This window comes from Chrysoperla carnea, chromosome 2, assembly GCF_905475395.1.
Source record: "Chrysoperla carnea chromosome 2, inChrCarn1.1, whole genome shotgun sequence".
In the NCBI taxonomy this organism is placed as follows: domain Eukaryota; kingdom Metazoa; phylum Arthropoda; class Insecta; order Neuroptera; family Chrysopidae; genus Chrysoperla; species Chrysoperla carnea.
This window is the reverse complement of record NC_058338.1, coordinates 95,260,218-95,285,970: the sequence shown is the minus strand read 5'-3', so window position 1 is coordinate 95,285,970 and position 25,753 is coordinate 95,260,218. Positions and strand designations below refer to the sequence as shown.

Here is a 25,753-nt window from a genome sequence, read left to right as displayed (position 1 = left end):
AAAGTAAAGTCAAATTTTATCAGAGTGTATTTTTTATAGTCATACACTGTCAGATAGTGACAGAAAAAAATAAAAACAATTTTTTACAATCTGCCATTCATTTGAATGAAATACAAGACTGTTAAATACACTCAAAATTTATTGACAGACGGTTTTGTCGTGGATAAACTTTAACATAAATACGTTTATTTCGTAAAAAAAAAAAATATTGTTATGTTACAGTTTGTGCTCGATAAAATCGTCTGCCAATAAATTTTTAGTTTATTGAACAGAATTACTTTTAATTCAAATGAATGGCAGACTGTAAAAAGTTGTTCTGTTTTCTTTCACAAACAAATGTTAATGTTTAACTATGCATTAATGCGTTATGCATGTTATTTTATATATTTTCCTGTTTCTTGTGACTGTAAATAGCCCCTTATCATTGGAAGACTATAAAAAAATTGTTTAGTTTTTTCTGTCTTATTGGCGAACGAAATTACCTAGAGATGGCTCTGGTGTGAATGCAATATGGCCGATATAGAGGATTTTCGTTCAAGTTGTCAAAATAAATTTTTGCATTTTTTTTTGTTTATTTGTTTTTTTAACATGGAGAAAGCCCTGGATATTAATATTGGTGATATATTTTATCTACTTGGTGGATCAGTAAGGCCGTTGATGGAAGGAGAGGCGCTTTCTCGTTCCAAAAACTTGTTTTTCTGTGGTATCCAATCGAAGCAAAATAATTGTTTATTAATCAAATCTTCATGTTTGCAAACGTCGAACATCACCGAGAAACCTCATGAGATCTAAATCAAAGTGTTTGTAGCCAATGACAACAAAAAAATCGAATGCTATTGTTCTTGCAAAGCGGGCGCCGGAAGCAAGTGCAAGCATGTTTTTGCGACATTGTGCGACAAGTGAGCCTGTAGATCTTGTTTTCCCACACTGGGGAACACCACAACGTTTTTCATTTTTGATAATTTCCATCTCAACAAAAAAAAACATTCAGCACTTGTATAGCTGTCAAAACTCAAAATCCTCTATAATAGTTTCACTAATACTCCCTGCGCGGCGCCACCGTATCTTGCGATCGCGAATATCTGACAGTCTATCAACAAACTACTTAAGGTAGTACTAGTGCCAAGGCAAGTTTAGACTCGTGGTTGAATTTATTTGTACTTTATTTTCAATTCTGATGATGAATTTTGTTATAACTTCATGAATGTCGACGAAAAATAAGAATACAATTTTTCGATATTTGCCTTGGTTTTCGACATGTTGAAAGCCAAATAATAAAATAAAATTTTCATTTTTCGTCAAAATTGGATATATATATATATATATATTTTTTAATTTGTATCCCCACTACCGTGCTCATACATCCTTAATAAGTCGGGCACAACGGTTTTTTTTTTTTTTTTTTTTTTTTTTTTTTCAATAATTTATTTACATTTTAACTTTAATATAAATAGTTTTTTTGTTTTTTAAATTTCCACCGACTGTTTTGGAGAAATCTATGAAAACATTTCATCCATTTACCGTTTTCCCATAAGATCAATGTTAAATTTTTTTAACATTAAATAAATTTAATGACTTTTGAAGTCATTTATTTATTTAAAACTTAGCCCAACTTCATATAAAAACAAAAAATCAAGTCTTTTATCAAAAATTGCCCTGGTGCTCGTACATTCTTAATCTAAATTTTATATTTAAAATACTTGACTTCCATAAGCTTAGAAGAGGGGAGATTTAATTGCTAAAGCCCCCTACATTCTACGCCGATGGATGAATCGATATTATTCATGTAGTGTAGTATATTTGGAAAGAAATAAAATACAAACCTTGTAACACCATCCCCTGTTCGATACACTTCTTAAATCTACAATATTGACATCGATTTCGTTGTGCTTTTGTAATTTCACAATTACCATCGGCCACACATGTATAAACTCGTCGATTTTGTACCGTCCTCTTAAAGAATCCTTTACATCCTTCGCATGTTATAATACCATAATGTAATCCAGTCGCTTTATCCTCACAAATCATACAAATCATCGGTTGATCTTCCTCGTCTGGATTATCGGTTGGGTCGTGTGGATGATGCGAATGACCACTATCCGGTAATAATGTAGTCATTCCAGTCGCATTTATTTGTGGTTTAATATCGTTTGTGTTATTCGGCCGATTTAGATACATTATCGATCCAACCGGATTGATACTTTGTTGCTGTTGCGACGAACTTAGATTTAAAGCTTGAGTTTGTTGATTTGCTGGCAGTTGGGATAAATCACCAGCCCACAGTCTTTCCATGTTTAAAGGCACAACGGTATGCTGTTGTTGTTGAGATACGCTTGGAGATGTTTGCGATTTATTTCCAGGTAATATACGATTTGATGGTGTATTTCGACTACGATCTTGTCCTAATGTTAATAACATTTGCGCAGCACTCTCTTCAGGATTTGTTCCGATTGTTGAACTGGAACTATTTGAACTGCTCCAACTCGATGTGGATGCATGTAATTGTGCTGGATCTAGCGATGATGTTTGTGGAGTTGTTACGCTTAAATTACTAGGCGGTTGTGACCAAATCATTGTTCGGACACCACCTACTTCCCCCATTATTACAGTTGGCGTCGGTCGTATCTGTGGACTAGTTGTGGCCGCACTTCTTTGTACAATTAACGGTGGTTTCATATCTTGATGCGTTGCGCCTAATAAACCTCCGGTTGTTGTAGCGCCAAAGCTACCACCAATTAATTCTGGTTTAACACCATTGATTCGTGTATTTTGTACCCAAAATTGTGATTGTATTACAGCTGCTTGTTGTGATGTGATCACACCTGGAGTATTTCTAGATAAAGGACTATTGATACGACGTGGGGAACCTGGAGATTGTGACGTTGGTTGTCCTTGTTGTATGTGTTGGATAGGACTTTGACGAGGTGACGACATGTTATGGTGTACAGGACTTGATGGACATTGTTTTATGTGTAAACTAGTTGGGGATATTTGTAAGTGCACGGGACTCTGACGAATATTATGGATTGGGCTTTGTGGTGTATGACGAATTGTGGCTACACCACTTGGATTATTTGGACTTTGCGGTCGAGATGATTCTTTTAAAATATGTAGCGGACTTTGACGTATTAAATAAGTTGATTGTGGTTCTGTTTTGATTTGTATGCTGGGACTATGTTGTATGGTTCGAACATTGCTCGAATTTTCATTTTTATTCGAGTTTTGTCGATTATACATTATGGATATTTCTTGTTGATTATTCGACGGGGGTATAGGAGATTGCCGTGAGTGAGGACTTTCGGGCGGATGTTGTGAAATAAAATGTAAGGGACTTTGACGCATCACCTGTTGAGGCGTTGAAGGTGAAATCGGTGGTGAAGATTGTGTATTTTGTGGAGAATTACTGGTGGTTACATTTATAACATTTACAGCATTTGATTGAGGTGGTGGTGTTTGCTGACATCTTACCGGACTAACATCATGGGGAGAATGGAACGTTGGACTATGGGATCGTTTGATTCCTCTTTGATGATGATTTGTACTGATTGTTCGTACGGTCGTTTGTTGTTGAGGACTTGGAGGGCAGTGTTGTTGTGGTGCTCGAATAACACTTTGTGGTGGGGGAGTCTGTGATGGAAACGGTTCTGGTGGTGGGGGTGTTGGATTGACACTTTGTTGTGGTGTACTACTTCGACGACCCCCACCATCAAATACACTTGAATTCGTTGGTTCTTCACCCATACTGCATAGTAATTCGGATGAACCATCACGTTCTGGGTTACCACGATCTGTTGTTCCTCCTCCTCCTCCGCTTGTCAATGAATCTGGACTTTGTGGGCTACGCGCAGATGTTGCCATTGTGAGCTCCGATGATATGATTTTTGGACTTGGTGGACAAACTATGTCTGGTGATGAGGTGCTAGTATCGGCGACGGACTCGCCTGTGGACAAGTGAACGCATTACTAGGACGTGTCCTAAAAACATAAATATACAAATAAGGCAAATGAATTTTATTTTTTATTAAAGGAAAGAAGAAGTGTAACAGATTTCAATCTTTTCTTTAACAGGAACCATATTAGAATATTTCTCACTGAGCACTCAAGTAGTGTTTTGAACATACACTCAACCAAAGTATTAAAGGAACATTTAATACTTAATAAACACGGAAAAAATTCTGGTTTTTGGAATGTTTTAAAAACAAAAAGTGGTAGAGTGGTAAATTTTTTTTTCAAAAACAATAAGCAAGAGTTTAAAAAAAGTCAGTTTAAATTTTCGAACGATACGTGATAAATTTCAGTGCGATGATCTATCTCAGAATATACAGAATTTTACATCCAGAAGTGTTAATTTTGCTTGGAAAGCGAATATCGTCCAAAAAGCTCGTACAAAGAGTGGTTTTAACAACTTTCGTTTTTCTACCAAAATTTGTTGCACAATAATTTATAAAATTTTAGTACACTTCTAAACTTTATATAAAAATTAGGGATGACATTTCTCACTCTTTCAATACTCCTTGCAAAGCGGCAAGGGGTGATAACAATTTTTGAGCAGTGGATTACAAAACTTGAAAAATATAAGTTTTCAAATGAGCTATTGTAGTTTTAAATTCGATAATTTTTCGCAAAGATACTGCTTTTTGAATTTTTGGTTTAATTTTGGTGTTAAAAAAATGTTCCTTTAATACTTTGGTTGAGTATATTTATTATTATCTCAAAGAATGTGTTTTGGTACAGATATAAGAGAGTTACTTCCAACTTCTTTGATTGCGGCAGTCGATCATTTTAAAATCAGCCTCATTTTCGTGATTATTTTTTCTTTTATTAACCCCCGAACTAAAGGAGTCTTATAAGTTTGATCGCTATGTGTGTGTGTCTGTCTGTCTGTGGTATCGTAGTACTTAATTTCGTTTGTTTCGTTTGACAGGTAACTTAATGGAGAGTGTTCTTAGCTATGTTTCAAGTGCGAGTTTAGGATTCCATATCCGAAAAAATTTATCGAGGTTTTTTTAAGTTTTGTAAATTTCACTTGTTATCAAAAAGCTATTAAATTGAAGCTTGAATCACCCACTTACGAGTTTAAGCTGGCTGCCACAGTAATCATAGCTGTATCCAAAGAAACCGGAACTGACAAATAAACAAAATCGCACAATTCGGTCACATCGAAATCTTTGTGGGTAGTTAGAGCTCATTAACACAAAGAGATGTATTAAGATATCGTTTACATTTTAGTTTACTAACCTCTGAGCAAAAATTAAAACTACACATGTGTTCTGAACGCAACCCATTGTGTAAAATATAATAATAAATGCATGCGATTATTACTAAACAATCCAAGGTGGGATCTGACATGATGATGACAAATAAAAAAAAATGAATGAACTGAACACAAAGTTATGCGTAAAAATTACAAAAAAAAAATGTGTTATTTGCAATTATTGAAGAGAAGAAAGGATATTTGGCATTGAGTGGCGTCATCTTTGCGATCTAGTGCACCTTGAATTTATAATTATTATCAAAACAGTTTCCGCGTAAATGCAACAAATAAAACTTGTGACAAATCAATATATGTTGTTTACTATATCTATTTATTGCGCTCATGGGTTTGTTTTTACAAAGAATCAAGATGAAAAAACTACCAAAAAAAAGTTTATCTTTTTTTAAAGTCAATAGTCAATCCAGTGGCGTAGCGAGGGCAGGGCAAGGGAGTGCATCATATCCTGGGCGCTACTCACAAAGGGCGCCAAATAGTCCGTAAAACAAAAAATTGCTGGAAAATTTTTATTTTTATTATAATTAATTTCTGGGAAATATATTTTTAATTTAGTACCATAAGAGAAAAGGCACGACTTTTCTACTGGCAGGGCTGAGATTCGACCTGTGTCTGTCAGCATTTCCTTATGGCATCTACGCCGTGTGGTGACACAGATAACTAATCTCTTTTCTTGATTTGTCTAATAAAATAATATGTTAAACATGATCTTGAATGATTAGCGACTGAACTAGCCGAAATTCGAGACAAGCTCTGTGAAGAGGTAATAGAAAAAGCGAAGTCTATTTGTGAAAAATGGGACATTGATACAACAATACGTGTAAGAAGACGCCGTAAAATGTCCGGAGAATGCCCGGTTAGAGATAAATAATAGGTATCTTTTGAACTAATTCAGATGATCATACACATTTCAATACTAGTCTTGTTTTCTCAATTTTTGTCTCAAATTTAAAGCCTAGCATAACTTTATTTATTTATTAATTTGCGAGTATATTTTACATATAATAATTATATGGTTTTCGAATGCAGAGGGGCCGCTAAACAGGTATTGTGGTACGGGCGCGAGTTAAGCTCACTACGCCACTGAGTCAATTGTCATAATAAATCGGTCTTAATCATGTGTTTGAATAAACTTTTTTGAGAAGATAAGAATAAATATTGTTTGTATGTTTCAAATGATTCTTATCAAATAAAGTTAATGATATTAAAGGATCTGTTGTTTTTTTTTTTTACAATGTGAAAGTTATACCGTTATTCTTGATGAGATATTTTTAAACCATGATATTCTTTATGCAAGGCTATTTTAAATAATAATAATAATGGAATTGGGGAAATCACGTGTTTGCAGTCTGTTACCAGTGTCAGAATTATTGTGCTAGATAAATACCACTTTTAACAAAATTTTAAAAGGACTTCTTCATCAGGACTTCTGCAAATATCAGCAGATTCTTCTTATTTATTTTTTTTTTACATCCTAATTCTGTCTTTTACATTTCATCAATGCTAACGAAATTCCAGAAAAATTTTTCATCCAAGGCCTTAGCTTTTAGAACTGTAAGCCTTCTATGATTTGTTAGAGTCAACTAAAGATTGCTTCACTGATGACTTACAGAATACCTACAGTTTCTCCATCAGCAGATAAATGTAGAATTCTACACGGTAAGAAATGCATGGTGTAGAGACAGATACTCAAATAGTATCTGATAATACTCTAGATAATATTGCTGCAAGATCCATAACTATGGCGTTATTTACAATACTGGATGGTATAAAAAGTTTAGCGCCACTTACATTAATAAATAGTAAGTTCAACTCGACAGTATGGTCTAGAGTCCTATGCTACATTGTAGATGTCGCAATGTTTTTGTCTACTTGCCTTTCCCGCTATGATTTTGGCGTGTTTATCAATACGCATTATTAAACTGCGATCCTAATCAGTATAGGTGTATGTAAACTCTAGTTTTGTTGTCACACTGCTCGCCACTCTATTATTCTTAGTCTAATTTGTCATTTTAATAAATATTGCTGGTATGACATTAGTAGCATTAGTGACATTACAGTGTTAAATAGTGCTATTCCCCAGAAGTATTGTGAATATATATCAACAGTCAGTAAGTGCCTGAGAGCCATACTGACATCGGCTCAAGCGCCCTAACAGTCAATGTTTCAAATTTTATAGCTAATCAAAATCCTCGAAACCATACAGTACCTACTCCGTTCATGCCTATACTAACTATAGTGGTATCGGCAAAAAATTTCTTACCGTGTACACTTAAGGAGTAAAATTTTCTTGTTAGGTAACGAAGAATTACCATCTATTTTATTTAATGCCAAATAGGCCAAAGAAGAGATGTTTGGCGTTAGTCAATCTCCAAATTTTGTCCAAGAAAAGTGGTGTGAAAGGTACTTTCTGGTGTGAAAATTTCTGCAGGGCTCTTTAAATCATTACAATTTTTATTGGGTTAAGATTCTTTATTCTGAAAAATCTTAACATTTCTTGTTTCAAACCAGAATAAGGCAAGAAAAATACGATCATGTTATACTAGGTTTAAAAACTAAGGCATATATACCTGCTCTAAGTATGAGAAAACCTAACGAGATTATAAAATTGAAAAGGTCGAAAAAAAATGAAATAAAATTAGAATATGCATTAAACAAAGATACATTTATAAAATCAAAGTTTAAAATTGCTTTTTGAAACCAATGAAACGAAGCAATAGATGCGATGTCATTGGTAGAATTAATTCCATTAAAGATATATACGAAATAAGTAATTTAGAAAGTAATTCAAAGAAAATTACACAGATTTTAACAGTGTTAAGGTCATTTATATACAAAGATTTATAAAGAAATCTAGGTACACAGAACAGCTAACCAATGTTTATAGGATGACACATCACTGCTTGTTTTTTTTTGTGAATATAATAAATAATTAATGAAATCATCAACCTACTACAAAGTATACAATAATAAATAAGGATTACGCATTATGTTTATGGGCAGTATGGCAGCGAGAATGACCTGAAAAACCTGCATGTTAAGAATGTACGAGCACCAGGGCAATTTTGGATAAAAGGCTTGTTTTTTTTTTTTGTATGTAGTTGGAGTAAGTCTAAATCAATTATGAAAATTTTAATGGGGTTGAATCATTATTTAAATAAATAAATGACTTATAAAGTAGACATATTAAAAAAACGGTAGGTGGATTATATGTTTTCATAGATTTCAGCAAAATTAGCCGGTGGGAAAAAAAATTAATTATAGTTAAAATCTTAATAAATTATTGAAGACAAAAAAAATCTGTTGTGCCCGATTAATTAAGGATGTGTGGTGAGCACGATAGTGGGGACACAAATTTAAAAAAATATATATTTTCAATTTTGATGGTGAATTATGTAATAATTTGACCAATATAAGACGAAAAGTAAGAATAACATTTTGCGGTATCTGGAATAATTTTCAAAATATTGTAATTGAAAATTTTGTTGAGTTATTTAGCTTTTCATATTTCGAAAACCAAGGCAGATATGGAAAAATGTAATCTTCATTTTTGCTACATTCATGAAATTATAACAACATTCATCATCAAAGTTTAAAAAAAAAGGTACAAATAATTTCAAACGCAAGTCTAAAATTGCCTTGGCGCTCGTACTACCTTAAGAACGATATTTATGAGATTTTTGTTATAGTGGTCATTTCAAGAGATGGTAATATTTTCGAGATTTTATTTTAAGAAGGATGAATTTCGGATATTTTTTTCCCTACTTAAGGAGGGATGAAGTATATCTTGAGTCTGAGAGTGGCTGAGCTAATTAAAGCAAGATGCGTGCAAGTAAAGCAACCAAATGTCTTTCAGGCAAAATTTTATTTTTTGGTTTTTTTTTATTATTGGAATAATATATGGCGCAGTGTCAGCTAGACTCTTCCAGATTTGGCCGCTAGTGGCTTGTAGAGAGGCGAGAAGTTATAAATGGTTCTTATTTTAGATAACGGTTCTTATCTTGGATAATGGTTCTTAATTTGGTCGATAGTATCACGTTTAATAGTAGACAAAAAGGACAAACCTACAAAAGTCTGGAAACCTGTGGATATAATTTTAATCTTGACGATGCGGGTAGGCGAGAAGAAAGTCATACCGAAGCTTCAAGACCGTTTCAAACTTCCTACCTCCCTGCAAGCATAAATAATTGCAGCGCGGTCAAATCTGGAAGTTTGTACCAGGACCGTCCTGACTTTTCCACTAAAAGCAGCGTCTTAGAAGTGTTTAAGACGAAAATATAGATTCTTTCACATAGCTGTCCTGTGCAAACAAAATTTCGGATAGGGCCTTATCGATATCTTCAAATTAGTGAAAATCAAATCATTGAAATAGTGGGAAAATCTTTAAAACTTGTCATTATTTAAAGTAAATTTTAAAGGAATTCTGTAGTTCTGAAACATAAATTCGCATGTCGGAAATTATTTGATTAGAGATTGTAAAAACTCTATAAGTTAACAATCTACCTTATACCAATTAAAATTTACATTTATTATATTTAAATACCAAAAAGAAATTATTGAATAATGAACATTAATTGATTTGCATTCTAAAAATAGTTCATTAAAAAGCCGCCAGGAAATAAACTTATAATTGCATTTATGATATAACAGCAAATTATATAAAACTAAAAACCAGGAATTAAAATAAACAAGTTATTTTTTTAAAAATGTAGTTCTATCTAACTTTCTCAATTTTTGCCATCCGTTCGTTTGAATACAGGAAACTGATTAGATTTCATGTTGCAAAAAATCAATTAGCTTTGTGTGTGTGAACTAACGTTTATAGAGCTCGCAAGTATGACTTTCAATTTCAAAAAAAAAAAAAAGAAAAAAAAAACTGCAGTTATATAAATAACAAAATCAAGTAACAGGTTTAAAGATCTAATGGTTGTTGTTTTTTTTAAAGACCATTAGTACACGGTAGTTTAATTTACTTCTTATTCAGTTATAAAATAACTATTTAGATTTAATAACTCGTCCAACAACTTTTACTTTCATTCTATAAACTTTGTATGCATGTAAAAGTGAGAATGATTCTAAATTCTAAACATAACCTCTACCAATGTATGTGAATGTATGCAAGTTTTTGACAGGTTAATCAAATGATTATTGTTCGTTTGTCTTGTTCTTAAATTGTTATTTATTACTATCATTTAACAACAAATTTTTTAGTAAATTTTTGAGGCTATTTTAATCGTAGGTCAATGTTATAACTATCAGAAAGGAATTAATATTTTACGAAAGAGAAATTTGGGGAATAAAAACTTCTGTAGGCGTTAAAGAGAATGAAGCCGCGGACTCATGGACATGAGAGGAGTCGTTTCAAATGCCCCTGTCACCTGAGCCTGGATCCGAATCAAGGAATGGATACCACAAGCCCATTTTGATTACTGAGACCATGAAACTTATAAGAAGGACCGCTAAGAAGTATGAATAAAGGCGGGCTGTTGTGCGCTAATTTGAAATGATATATCAATTTGTACATTATGCAACTAACTTCATCCACTTCGCAGATACTACTTCTTGATGACAGCGCGGCTGGTGGCTTAAAAATTAACTATAAATTATACAAATTTTCAGGGACAGGTGCGCTAATGCTTTAGTGCATAGCGATCTTTCTCCTTCTTTATAACCTTCATGACTGAGACTTTGCGCAGGGCTTGCCACAGACCAAACTGTGTATAACCACAGCTAGACTATTCAACTGTGGCAGGTCTCTTGACAGGACACTATCGATTGAGCATCTTTATAACAAGGGGATGTCTGATGATCCCACTTGTAGGGTCTGTATGGAAGATGATGAAACCTCCATACATGTTCTTCAGATTTTGAATGTTCGGGTCCGAAACCTTGGATCCATCCATCCTGGCAGAGATCCCGGCGGAAAAGATATGGGCTTTCTGCTTGGGGTCTGGTCTCGGCAGAATAGATTTATTTGCTTGCAATAGCATTTCTTATCCGAAGATGTCTCGCTTTCGGGTGACAGGACACTGAGTACATTTTTGACTAGGTGCTACAGACCCATTCGCGGTTCTCCTCTTATGGCTTATTATTATTAAAAACATCTGTATATAGAATTTGATCTTCTACTGAATAGTAATGAGGAATATTTTTCTGTGAATGGCTATTAGGCCGAAACCGATTTAGCTTTCAAATAATATTCATCATTTATGGACAGCTCTAACTATCACATACAACTGCAACTGTGCTACCTAGAAATTTTAGTCTTGACTATGTGTGTATATCCACTCCCTGTTGTTAGGACTCTTCTTCAAAAGATAAAGACTCTCTGTGAAATCACAGCCGAATTTTCGGGAATGATCCCGCTACGATTACTATTGTTTAATTTCCTCACATAATACTCGGGTCGCGAAAGGAAGGGAACATTGTATTGCTTTTCTTGACGGTTTTTGGTTGTCGCCGTGTTGAGTTTTCATGACTACCTTATCTACAGTGACGCTCGCAAGATTGAGACAAATCGATTGACGTAAGAGTAAACATAATTGGCACACGCGTTCGGTCTCTAGTGTGTCAGATAGGAACACATTCATACACACACGCATACATACATATATATAGACTGATAATCACATTACCACTCGGGTAAAAAAGCACTTTACTATCGTGAATAAAGCAGTGTTCTTAAATTAAACTCCATATATCCATTAATACTTTCTAAATCCAGAAGACATTATTTTCACCAAACAAGTTAAATTGTTAAACTTCATCCATTGAATATTAACATTAAGATTAAACATTGATTACGCACATAACCGGAAATGAGAGATACATATGAAAGTTCAAGAAACAACGAAAGTTTTTAAAGGTCATTGAACTGACACGTTTATTTTATTATTGTGAATTTTACTAAAACAATAATAATTCCTTCTGCATGCCTTCTTAAAACTACAAACCATTGTTTTGATATCTCTCTATTTATTAGTATAATATAGTTTAAGCGAGCAAAATTAGAGATACTGAGAAAATATTACAATTGTTTGAATTTAAAATAAAACAGAAACATAGGCGTTCGTTTCGGTTGTTGCCTGACTTGCAAAAATGTGGTGAAATGAATTTATTAAAACGTATATACAGTGTGTCAACGAATAGAGGTAACTATACTTTTCTTATTTAAAGAAAAAAAATCATTCCTTATGAAAATTTTACTTTTTCTGAAAAGTATATAACTATATTTAAAACTTCAAAATAATGTACAGGGTAGCCAAAAATTAAAAAAACATTATTGTTCTTTTTGATCAACTACTCTTCCCTTTTACAAGTTGATAAAATGTTACTAAGAACTAAGAAAAGTTGCTCGCAACCAACAATAATGACACTATACAAAATATCAAAAAGATCTGTGTGATTTAATTAAAAGATCAATTTTTATTTGAACAAAAGTTGTAATTACTAAAAAACGTAACAGAGAAAATAATATTAAATCAATTAATATGTTCTCCTCCTACTATAACACATTTTTCAATCAAAACCCTAAATTTTTTGTAAAGTAAAATAGACTTTATTCCACTATTAAGACTATTATTAATTTGTTGGTTAGGTAAGGTTATATTGGCTGTCCACGAAGGACCTTCATACATGGTAATTCTTCATGGTAATCATGCACTACACCAGCCCATCACAACTATTAATTAAATTAAATTTGTTGCGACGGCGGGAATCGAACCCGCTACCCCAAGCATACCGTGGACGGAATGGGTTACGCCTTAACCAACTGAGCTAATAGGGTGACTTATTTTGTAATTAATTAAATAATTTAGGTTTAGTTTACCAAAAGAAAAATAGTGATACCAAATTTTTGGCTAACCTGTACATGATTTAGAAGTTTTAAATATGCCTAAATACTTTTCAGAATAAGTAAAATTTTTAATAAAGAATGACTTTTTTTCGTAAATTGCAAAATAAGAAAATTTACAAGTATAGTTACCTCTATTGGTGGACACACTATATATATAAAACAACATAAACATAAGAGAAAGTGAATTGAATGCATGAATAATATCTTTATAGGAAATATAATTAATAATAATAGCATTTCACTTTTTGGTTGGTAATTTGTATTGTATTGTTTGATTACGAACCATGGAAGGTGTTCATTAAATTCAATACCTTTTTTGTTTTTTGTTGTTGCTTTCATTACGAACAGATGTACAACAGAGAGGTTAATGCACTTGTATTGTTTTTTAGTAAAGGTCTAGGGTTCATACCCTAGCGATACAAATACAATAAGATTAAGGCGGTTACCTTTTGGAAAGTAAAAATTTAGTACAAAACCGTAACAAATAGTAATAATTAAAATAGAGAGTTATTGCATTCGCCTATTTTTTAGATCACAGGTCAGAACTACGATTAAGCAACCGGAGCAATACTCCTGATTCGAGGAAGGTCCTCTTGCAGGTAAATTAACGGAAAACCAAGTTTGAGCAAAAAGATTATCTGTTTTTCAAAATTTTCTCAAGTGACGTGTCACCTTTTCCCGTTTAGTTGTTATCTGTTTAGTTAATTTTTTCGAATGGATCTTACCCTTGCGATATAAATACCGATATGGCCCCTTGCAGGCAAATTCATAATAAAGCTAGTTGAAGCAAAAAGGTGATATTTTTTCCAAGATTTATTCAAATGACGTGTCACCTTTTTTCTTTGAGTTGTTATCTTTTAAGTCAACATTTTTGAAAGAGACATACCCTTGCATGATATAAATACCGACACCTCCCATCGAAGACGAAGTTGCAGCAAGAAGGTGATCTGTTTTTCGAAACTTTCTCAAATGACATGCCACCTTTTGCTTTCTGTTCGGTCGACATTTTTGAAAGAGATCAGTTTAATGAAAGTTATCAAAGAGCTTTAGCCCGTTTCTTGATCATTCAGAACGCGCCATTGTCGTATATATCGTATAATATGTTCACAGCACTACTGGTACTCTAACTGTCCCCAGTGCAAAATCGGAAAGGACATTTTCTAAATTGAAGTTGATCAAGAACTATTTCACTCCTCAGAGCGTGCAGAATAGACTATTTGAAAGTAATTTGCTTCTAAAAAATCTAGAAAAATGAATTTTTAGTTATAAATTGCGGCGTTTATAACAAAATGTCCTAAAAGTGTTTGTATGAGATAATAATCTCAAATCTCATTTGAATCACTTTACTCTCAAAAACACATTGCTTTAGAAGCAGAAGTGGAGAAAATACAAAATCAGTGTAAGATATGTAAGTAATGCATATATTTTCCTTTTCAAAGTCTCTTGAAGGTTTTTTCGAATCTTAGATTATAAGGAAATTTTTTAGGCTTCCATTTTTTGCGCAGAAAAAAATTTTTGTGGTCGTATTCTCAAAATCCGAATGTTTAAAAAAAAGACTTCCTTAATAATTAGTGAAAATAATTATAAAATATTCATTTGCCTTATCGTTTTTTTTAAAATCATCCATTTAGTGGTCAACAAGGCAAATACATTTTTTGCCTATTCAAATTTCTATCGACGTCTAAATGAATGATTTCTCTGAATGAAGAAATAATAAGGAAAAATCTTACCGTCACTGCTACATCGAGAATCTACTTTTCTTCTTTTCAGTTTCAGATCCTGGAAAAGGCTCATTTTGTCGAGCTCACACGGTGTGCGCGTAACGGTCATAATTCCTGTAACAAAAGAAAACAAAATGGTTAGTAAATATTTATGTCACAAACTTTTATTTATAGTAACATAAAAAAAAATCCCTTGGACATTTTTTGAGGAGCATTTTAATTAATCTTGAAGCTAATCGCCAATAATTATACCCTATTTATATGAACCATATATCAGAGTATATTAAGATTAGTCTCAAGTTTGTAACGCTTAAAAAAATTGATGATATGAAGAAAATTTTTGTATAGGTGTTTATAAAATCAACTAATTAGTTCATTTCTGTATCTCTGTCTGTCCATCAACGATAACTCAAAGTCGAAAAAATTTATCAAGCTGGTTAAGGCGTAACCAATTCCGTCCGCGGTATGCTCAGGGTAGCGGGTTCGATTCCCGCCGAGGCAACTAGATTAATATAATTAATAGTTGTGATGGGGATGCATGAAGGAGTACATGGTATATGCATGAAGGAGGTGCACTCAGTTTAGCCTCTGAAATTGAGGCTGAAAAATGAAATTATATGCGGAAAAGGTGGTAAAACACATATATGGTATCACAATGGGCTCTATAGCCTAAGTGTGTCCTTCGTTGGTCAATCGGGTCTTGGGCCCGTAGGACTCATTTTGTAAACTATTAGAGATAGTACAAAAGTTTAAATGTAAAATATGTTTCTTAAATTAGCAACTTTTGTTTGAAACATTTTTTTCGTAAACATCACTGTTTACCAATGAGGGCGCAAATTAGGACAAAACTTTGGTGCCTATTTTCTCCAAAGCTATAAAAGATAGGGAGTTGAAAATATGCCGGAAACTTCTACATGTGAAAGATTCTCGAAAAAAACCATTCTGGAAAAAACTTCTCGAAAATTCTTCTTCATTCGAAAATTTTCCAAAGCCGAATAAATGGCTTTTTTAGTTTATAAATAAACACATTCAACATTTTCTATACAGGGTATTTCAACAATTCACTCAATCAACTGTTTTTTTTAACTTGTTTTATAACTTTATGTCTTTGAAAACTAATTCTTTACACAATAGGGTACTTCCGGTAGTGAAAAATAAATTATGAAATTTGAAAAAAGTTGAAATTTATGTAAAAATATACTTAAATATCCTGATTTCGAGTCATAAAAGTACATTTTTCTTTTATAATATTAAAATTAAAAATCGTAATTTTTAAAATGTATTTCACGCGACCTAAAACGCGGGCAAGCCTTGATGTGATGTCATATCGGTATGAACCATCAGTTAGTTCAGTGTAGACAGCTGGGTATAATATATCCTTAGATAATAAATATTTATATTTACTATAATCAGTTGTCTATGAATATATCTGTCAAACTGATCTGTGTTATTTCGTATAATGATACCGACATTACGTCATCAAATTGGATGCCCGCGTTTTTGACAGTTTAAAAAAGGTTTAAAAATTAGTTTAAGTTTTTGGCAAAAAAGCGTGTGTATTTTTCCGAAATAAATTTTTTGTGGCTTTTTATTAGCAAAATCAACATTTTGAAGTACTTTTTCAAATATAGTAAAATACCCTATTTCGTGCAAAACTATTTTTAGTCTTAGGTCGTTAAATATCTTAAGTTTTATATAACATAGGAGGAAATGAACTTTTATAATTATTAAAAAGCGAATAAAAAATATTGATAAACAAAGACAAGCATAACTTAGCGTACAAGATGTGTTGATCATATGTAGACACATATTATTTATTATTATACTTATTACGATAATATTATTATAATATTGGTAATTAAGGGAAAGTAGTTTTAAAACATACGAGTACAACACAAGTGAATAATAAATACGTGAAAACTATTAAAATTTTTCATTCAAGAAAAAAAACAACATATACTTTTATTGTAAATAAGATGAAAAACCCCGTTGAAATAGACAAGACTTTGAACTTTATAGGAAATAGTTGGATAAATTGTTGTTATATATACGTTAGTTCTAAGAGAGTGGTTTTCTTGGGAAACAAGGACACAAATAAAGTGTATTATATTTTTAAATTTTTATTTGCCGACGTTTCGACCTCAATTGGGTCTTTTTTAAGGCTCTACAACAAAACAGCCAAAAAGTTATTATTTAAAAATTATGCTAATTAATCGAAATAAATTCAATTTCGATTGGTTAATAGATCGGTGTAGACCTGTTCATAACATATGAACAGGTAAGTCAATTAAATATTAACCAATCGAAATTGGTATCAGAAGAAAGAAGAAATCGTTCATGGAAAAAATTGATTAAATCAATAAAATTTCATTATAAAAATGTCCCATCTTAGTCTTAGGGCTTACGGTGATATTTTCATCGGAAGCTGCATTTTCCGAAATTTTTTTCTTCAAGTCCGAAAATTTTGGTGTTTTTGCCCCTCCCCTTCAAGTTAGCACAGGATTCTCAAGGTCGAAAACTTATTATAGACATCCTAGAGTACCCCCAAATAGCCTGTAAAAATTTCATTAACTTCGGAGTACTTCCCAGGTATAGAAAGTACATGTCTACTGGAGTAAGTACATTGCATCAAATTACGTGCAATGAAGGCTTCTTTTGTAATGCTTATAGTTCAAAAACTACTTGACGGATTGTCAAGCAATTTTTTTTATTTTGTAGCTAATATAATCAGGTTTTATTTAAATAAAAAAATATGTGACCATATCATAGGATATTTAGTTGTTATTTTCACTAGAATGAAAAAATTTATGGAAAAATTACACATTTTTCTTAATATTCGGCCGCCATCTTTATTTTTTTAAATGGTATGTTTTTCTTTTGATTAGAGATGTTAATAGAAATCGATTGACACCTGAATCACTTAAATCGGTGCAACCGTTTTGATTCTATAAATTTTTTAAAGTATGCAGACGCCATTTTGGAAAAGGTCCGCCATCTTGAATTCTAGTGGATGAAATTTGTGTTTCCTCGGATGAAATCATTCATATTGGTCCTTAGTATCACTGGGTAAAGTGGCTTGCTTTCTGCATAAAATGCAGTTTCATTTTGCTAAGCCCTATGACTATCTGGTTTTCAGATCAATGAAGATCGACCTTATACCGTCTATCTAAGTCCATAAGTATGAGCAAAGTTTCAATATCTTAGATGTTATAGGTTGCACATGAAATATTACACATCGGACATTTAATATAATTGTAAAATGTATAAGTACGAAATAAACATCTTATTATAACACATGTAATATATTGAGTGTCCTCAGTAAGACATTCTCTCCCCACTATCTTCGTATATTTTGCAGTTAAACTCTTTTATTTTAAATGTCATATCAGATTTCAACATACAGAGGCCCTGGGCGGGTTATACATAGATATTTAATTTGAAGGAGGCCATTCTCTTTCAATATTCTTTGGATGTCTTTATTGTCACCTTGACAAAATGTTTTTTTTTTTAATAATCATAATTAAATTGAAATTTCACCAAAATTCATTCCCTTGAACTTTTTTTGTTTTGTTTTGAAATTTTTTTATTTGGAAATGTATAAATTTTATTTATTTCAGGTTTTATCGATTTTTCTGTGTCATATTTCCGCATTTTATAATAACGTTCTTAGAATATTGTATTAACTTGGCTCCTCTTTGACCGCAATCCCTTTTGTTCAACATTAACACAAACATTAATTTTCTAAAAGACTTCTCACGCGACAAACCTAATCTGTTTTAGAATATTTTGTAGAATTCAACAAATGTAGCATAGAAGTTCTAGATTAGTTTCGAACAAAATCTTCCTAGAATTTTAATACGTTTGCCAAAATTATATTTTACTCACATAAAAATATAATTTCAATATGTTTGTATACTTAACATTTCATTATTTTTACTCTAACTTTTACTTTATTTTAATTTCGAACTAATTTCTGTTTCGCTATTTTCGCGGCTAAATATCTGACAGCTAATCGACCACCCACACTAAAAACAAGGAGTGTTATAAGTTTGACCGCTATGTGTGTGTGTGTCTGTGTGTTTGTCTGTCTGTGGCATCGTAGCACCTAAACGGATGAACCGATTTTAATTTTTTTGGTTTCGAGTGTGCGAGTTTAGAGTTTCGTACCCGAAAAAACTAAAAAATTGGCGATAATCTTCAAAATCGATTCAGTTTGGAAAAGGCAAGACGAATAATTTTAATATACAAATAAATACTATGGAAATGAATGGTCAAATAAACCTGGCTCAATTCATTTCGAAAAGTGAAATGATAAAATAATTAAGTAATTCAAAACAATAATTCAAAAGAATTATCAAAGTCAATTCAAATATTTCAATTAAAATATTTCCAAAAATTTGTCCCAAAAATGATAGCTCTCTAACAATAAGTATCCTTTTCATCTCATCTGATATCCTTGACCATCACTTTGGTATTGATTTAAGATGTAGTGTTATAAGTTTAAAGTGTTTATCTGTGCGTCTGTATGTTTCTCAGTGGCATCGTAGCCCCTAAACGGTCGAACCGACTTGATTGAGAACATTTTATAGCTAAGTTTCCAAAAATCGATTTACATTTCAAAATTACATATTTGTTTCTATATACATTATAGTTTATTTCTAACCTTATACATATAGTTTCAACATACCTCTAGTGAGAGTTTTATAAAGTTTAGGTATGTACAATAAGATATACATATACAGTATAGGGATGCCACTACACATTGTATTTTATAGCAATAAGTATTTAATTACATATACTTGTATGCTTAACATATCTCGTAAAATTGTGTAATAAATTTTAAAGAGAGTAGTGAAAGAGAGAAGTAACATATACTTACTTCCGTATACATATAATTATTTATAGGGAAGACTTGTGTACCTTGGATCGTCATATTTAACATTAATTAAAGTATATTAATTAGTAACGCCATGCGAAAATCTATTCCAAAATTTACTATATCATTTTTCTTATTGAATTTAAAAAAATCAAGTAAATATATAAAGTTTGGGAAAAATTCAAAAGTACCATTTTCAAAGCTGGAAAAAAATGTTAAAAAAATTAATTGTTAAACTTAAAAATTTAATGTTTTAGTAAGTATTAATTTTGTAGCTTTGAAAATAGCAAGCATTAAATTGATAATATCTTGGAAACGGTTAACTTTACGAAACAAAGAAAAGAGATTTTTTTGTTGTAAAATGAACCAAAAAATCTAAAATCGATCTTTACTTGCTTCAAAATGAAGTGTTTTGAAGTCTGAGATTTCTGACGTTGAAGTCTGTGACCACACTCACTCCTTGAGGGAAACAATTCAGATCTGTAACATCAATATTCAGCTACATTTATGCTAGAAGTGATCAAGGAAAATTTTGAACGAAAAACTTCCATGTGCCATCTTTGGAATTTTACCTAATATGCTATAAGTTGTACCGGATATGCCTATTCTAATCATAACCCTATACTGCAAATTGTCTGACTTAATAAAAAATTTATAACTTTTAATAAAAATAACTGTGTTTTCTATCCAAATTACTTTTTGCGCTTTTATTTTAATCGTTAAAGATATATTGAAAATTGCTACTTGACTTTTTGGAGCCGTTCCTAAAGGGAAAGTTAAAAACACTGCAAGGCACAACAATCTCCCATATGAAAAAAGTAATAGGTATACAATAGTGTAATATGTTATGTAAAACTAACATTGCAGAGTTTATTAAACTTTGCAGTAGTTACTTACATGTTTGTTTATTTTTTTTTTTTTAAGAAAATGAAAGTTGATATCAAGATTTATTTATTTTAATTTTTTTACAAATAGATAACTTATTTATTTACAATGTAGGTATGTATGTGTATTTTTATTTCCGCTTTATTTAGATTTTCTAATTATATATATTCAAAACATCACATTATTATGTAATCATATATGGAAGTTAAAATATTAGTTTTTTTATATTAGTCATGAAAATTTATAATAAATTTATTTATATATTTTCACCGGAAATAGGTACTTATTTAAAATGAGATTTCATCTTAAATTATAATAATGATTACTATCTGGACCCGTGCGAAATTCCGCTTCCGTAGCTACCGTAACCGTGGCTAAAAACAACAGACAACAAATATTGTAGAAAAGTAGTAAAAAAAAAGTTCTTAAATTGATTGATCCTAATTTTTCGAATTTTCGGAAAAATCGATATTTGAATAAAAATTTTTCCGTAATATCCCATAGAATAATAAAAACATGCGTAAATTAAGTAATAAATATTTATAAATAAATAAAATAATTAAAAAATAACAAAAACAATAATTGTAATAAAATACCAGATACTAGAAAATAAATTTTAAAGTTTATTAACCAGGAAATAAGTTGTAAAACTAAAAGTAATTCGAAATCTATCTATCATATCAATCTATATTATATTGTGTATAATAAATAAATAAACATTTAATAATAATTATTATTATATTATTATTTGTTTTATTTGTTCTTATAAATAATAAAAACAATGATATTTTACAAAAACAAACAATTGAGTTGATTGTTGAAATACCCTGTTTTTATACCATGCATTATATGAAATATACATAGTATATTAAGTTTAGTCCCAAGTTTGTAACGCTTAAAAATAATGATGCTAGGAAAAAAATTTTGTCATAGGTGTTCATAAAATCACCTAATTAGTCCATTTCTGGTTGTACATCCGTCCGTCCGTCCGTCCGTCCGTCTGTGGACACGATAATTCATCGTGTCGAAATCGAGTTGAAATTTTTACAGCGTACTCAGGACGTAAAAAGTGAGGTCGAGTACGTAAATGAGCATCATAGGTCAATTGGGTCTTGTAAACCGTTAGAGATAGAACAAAAGTTTAAATGTAAAAAATGTTCCTTATCAAAAAATAAACAACTTTTGCTTGATACATTTTTTAGTAAACATCACTGTTTACCCGTGAAGGCGTCAATTAGTCGGAGATTTTATAATATGTACTATACTTGAATATCAGTTATGTATGTGTCACATATATGTATGTGTAATGTGATAAAGAAATCAACACTGGCTATGCATGGTATTTCAACAATTAATTCAGTCAATTGCTTTTTTTCACTTGTTTTTTTTTCGTTTTCAAGAATTTTTCACCAGACCACTGGTTGAAGCTACCAGCAAATTTTCAACTCCCTGTCTTTTATAGTTTTGGAGAAAATGGAAATTACCAAAGTTTTGCCTTTATTTGTGCTCTCACTGGTAAACAGTGATGTTTACAAAGAAATGTTTCAAACAAAAGTAGTAAATTATTTTACAAGTAACATTTTTTTCAATTAAACTTTTATTCTATCTATAACGCCTTGCAAGATGGGTCTTGGAGACTTAGGACCCAATTGACCAATGTTGCTTATTTCGAACTCACTCTCACTTTTTACTTTCTGAACTCTTTACTTTCTCTCTGTTCTAAATTTCAGCTTGATATCTCTTTTCTTTTTTTGAGTTAATATGTTCACAGACGGACAGGCAGACAGGCACATAATAGTAGGTAATGGATTTTTTTAGGTGATTTTATGAACATCTTGTACCAAAATTTGTCAATATTTTTAAGCGTTACAAACTTAGGACTAAACTTAGTATACCTTGATACATGTTTCATAAATACAGGGTATAATAACAAAATTTGATATATCAATGGAAATCTGACTGTAATTTTCAATTAGAATCAACATTTCTGAATAAATATCGTCGATATTGTAGAAAAATCGTAGCGTTAGCTAAGCAAATTGCCTTAGACATTGAAAAAATTTAACATTTTTCTTAAAAATCTAATATTACACTTTAAGTTTTCACAGAATTTTCGTTTCGAAAAGTAATAAAAAAATATTTTTTTTTTGGAAAAATTCAAAATTTTGTACTTTATGCACACTTCTTCCACCCCTGGTTTATCTGTCGATTGTGCTCATTAACGAACTTGAAATTTTATTCAAATTGGACTTAAATTACGATCGCTAGAGAGTTTACAGACAGATAAACGTATAGATACATATATATAATTTGTTTCAAAAGTCCATCATCAGTTCAAATGCAATAGCTCCATTCCCTTCGGCAATTCGCTTAAAGAAAGATACTTTACAAGGAGAAAAATTTACATTATTCAACATCTCTCGTATACGAATGCAAAAAAAATAATACTGAATTATTTCATTTTGCGTTTTAGGCCATCTACGATTTTTTATAAAAAAATAACCGTTTTTTCATAAAACAAATAAAAAAATGTTTTTTTTTTCATTATAGTGCCAACTTAATTGAACACGCTGTATATATAAATATATAGGATATTTAAACAATTAATTCTGTTAGTTGTTTTTAAGAGTATAGAAAACAATATAAAAGTAATAATAATAATAATAATTCATTCCTGTTGCATTCGGTAAATAAAAACATGTTATGTAATACAAGTTGTTAGTAAAATAGTCATTTTATTATAACTTCCAATATAATGTATAAATATAACATTATTATTATTATTGTTATAGAGTTTTATATCACTACTAGAGTAGAGTAGGAAACAAGAGACGATCAACGACGATGACGTAACTGAAGCAGAGAGAGAGGAGACGAGTAGACAGTATTTTATAACAGACAGAGATAGATATACTACTTACTACATATATAAAATAGTATAGTATTATAGAATATTTATAATATGTGAGAGAGAGAAAAGAAAGAAAGAGAGAGTAGAGAGCACACAAGAGGAAGAGGGGACAAAAGTATTTGAAGTAAATAAGTAAAGACGATAGATATTACATTATAACATTACATACACACAAATACAACCAGGGTTGTCAAATTTTCTTTTTATAAAAAAAACGTATCGAATTGAAAAAAAAAAAATTTTTTTTTTCTGTATCACGCTAGTCGAAAGGACGTACTTTTTCTTGCATTTGGCTCCAGAAAGAATGATTTTTGTGACCAGTTTTCCATTTCATTTGATCACTTATCTAGCGCCATTTAATAAAGTAATCACAACATAGCGCAAGCGTAAACGATTTTTTTAAATCAATATTATAATTTTACACTCCATAGTAACATTGTCAGCACAGCAAACGTGATTTGTGTGGAGTTTAAAATAATTTGTATAAAAACTTTATTTAACGACTATTAGACCATACTTTCGGCTAGGGGGTATAGAAGTTTTATAACATCGCCACTAGTCTGCCTGCAAAGTTTCACCTCGATTGGATCACGGAAAAAGAGATAAATATTATTTCAAAGTTTTTTTCGACAGATAAGCAGAGACTACCAAATAAAATTAAGTGAGTAAAAAAAAGTATTTGAAAGAAAAAAAAAAGTATATTTCGAACTTATGTTTTAATCTTTTAAAATCATACTTTGGATGCTTTTAGCACATGTTATCAGTTTCATATCATCTTTTCCAAAAGTTTCAAAGCTAGTTTTACAATTGAAACTTAGTGTTGAAGTGCATAGTGCGGAAACATTTATGGTTTTTTTAACTATTTTTTTTACTATTTAAATTAAATGTGCCCAACGTATTAAGAACACAAATTTAAAAAGCATATATTTTCAATTTTGATGATGAATAATATTATAACCTGACAATATAATATGACAGGTTAGGTTAGGTTAGGTTAGGTTATATTGGCTGTCTACGAAGGACACACTTAGGCTATAGAGCCCATTGTGATACCATATATGTGTTTTACACCTTTACGCTGATAATTTCATTTTTCAGCTCCTCAGAGGCTGAGTGCACCTCCTTCATGCATATACCATGCCCATCACAACTATTAATTAAGTTAATTTTGTTGCGACGGCGGATATCGAACTCGCTACCCTAAGCATACCACGGACGGAATTGGTTACGCCTAAACCAAGTGACCTAAAAGGGTAATTGATGAAAAGTAAGAATAAAATGTTTCGGTATTTGGAGTAATTTTCAAAATATTGAAAATTGAAATACCCTAAATATAAAATTGCCTTGGTGCTCGTACTATCTTAAATCGAGCGTGTGCTCATAACGCGAGTGCTGACTGATTGTAGAAAATAAAGTAGTATACATTGATTATAAAGTATATAATTGGCAACCCTAAATACAATACACAACATACATATATTTATACAATATGGCTGCTGTGTGTGCTGATAATCATTGGCGCATTGGTGACCCACTTATGATGTTGAAAGTTCAAAGACCTGTACCTAGTATGTGTTGAGTGTAGTTACTAGTTAGTTAGTATGTATTTGTATATTGTATTGTATGAGCAAAAAAGCAAGTTATTAGCAGCAACATTGGAGCGGAGAACGCGCAGCAAGCGGTCTTACACCACATTACATAGCACATACAAAAACCGCACTTAGTTCTTTTACTATAACATGCCATAGCACTTGATTATTAGCTAAATTCAAAGCTACTTAAGTAATTGGTATAAAGCTAACTGGAAGTTATTTGCTAAAATGATCATGCATATAATCCTTTAAGGACGTTCATGCGTCAACGATATTAGTAGAGAAATTAAAAACAATATGATAAAGCGATAGTTTAAATGATTTTCTATGATTTAAAACAGGAAAAATATCCTGTTATCGAATTAATTTCATTAAATTTTAAGTTTAAAAAGTGACTAAAAGTAAGGTTTAACATGAGACTAAATGGAAAATATAAATCGATATTTTTCAAAAATTATATCGATAACCATACTTGAAACTTTTACCAGTTAACTATTATTTAAACTTTTAATAGAATTTCAAAAAAAATTTCTATTTTCTACTAATTTAAAATTCTTTAAAATTTACATACTGTTTCCCTATGAACGCACATAGCAAAACAGGTTCACGCATGAACGTCCTTAATGTGAATTGGAATTCCAGTT

The 25,753-nt window shown here is 31.3% G+C and overlaps 1 protein-coding gene across 1 annotated transcript in view; it reads right to left on the bottom strand.

The window, feature by feature from the left end:
• The window catches only part of LOC123291747 (hormone receptor 4), a 65,536-nt gene that overhangs the window by 5,840 nt on the left and 33,943 nt on the right, over positions 1-25,753 (bottom strand). The window contains exons 2-3 of the mRNA XM_044872148.1: positions 14,855-14,959; positions 1,824-3,941 (exon numbers count right to left, since the gene is read on the bottom strand). Coding sequence (XP_044728083.1) covers positions 1,824-3,941; positions 14,855-14,959 — 2,223 coding nt within the window. The remainder of the gene's footprint in view (positions 1-1,823; positions 3,942-14,854; positions 14,960-25,753) is intronic.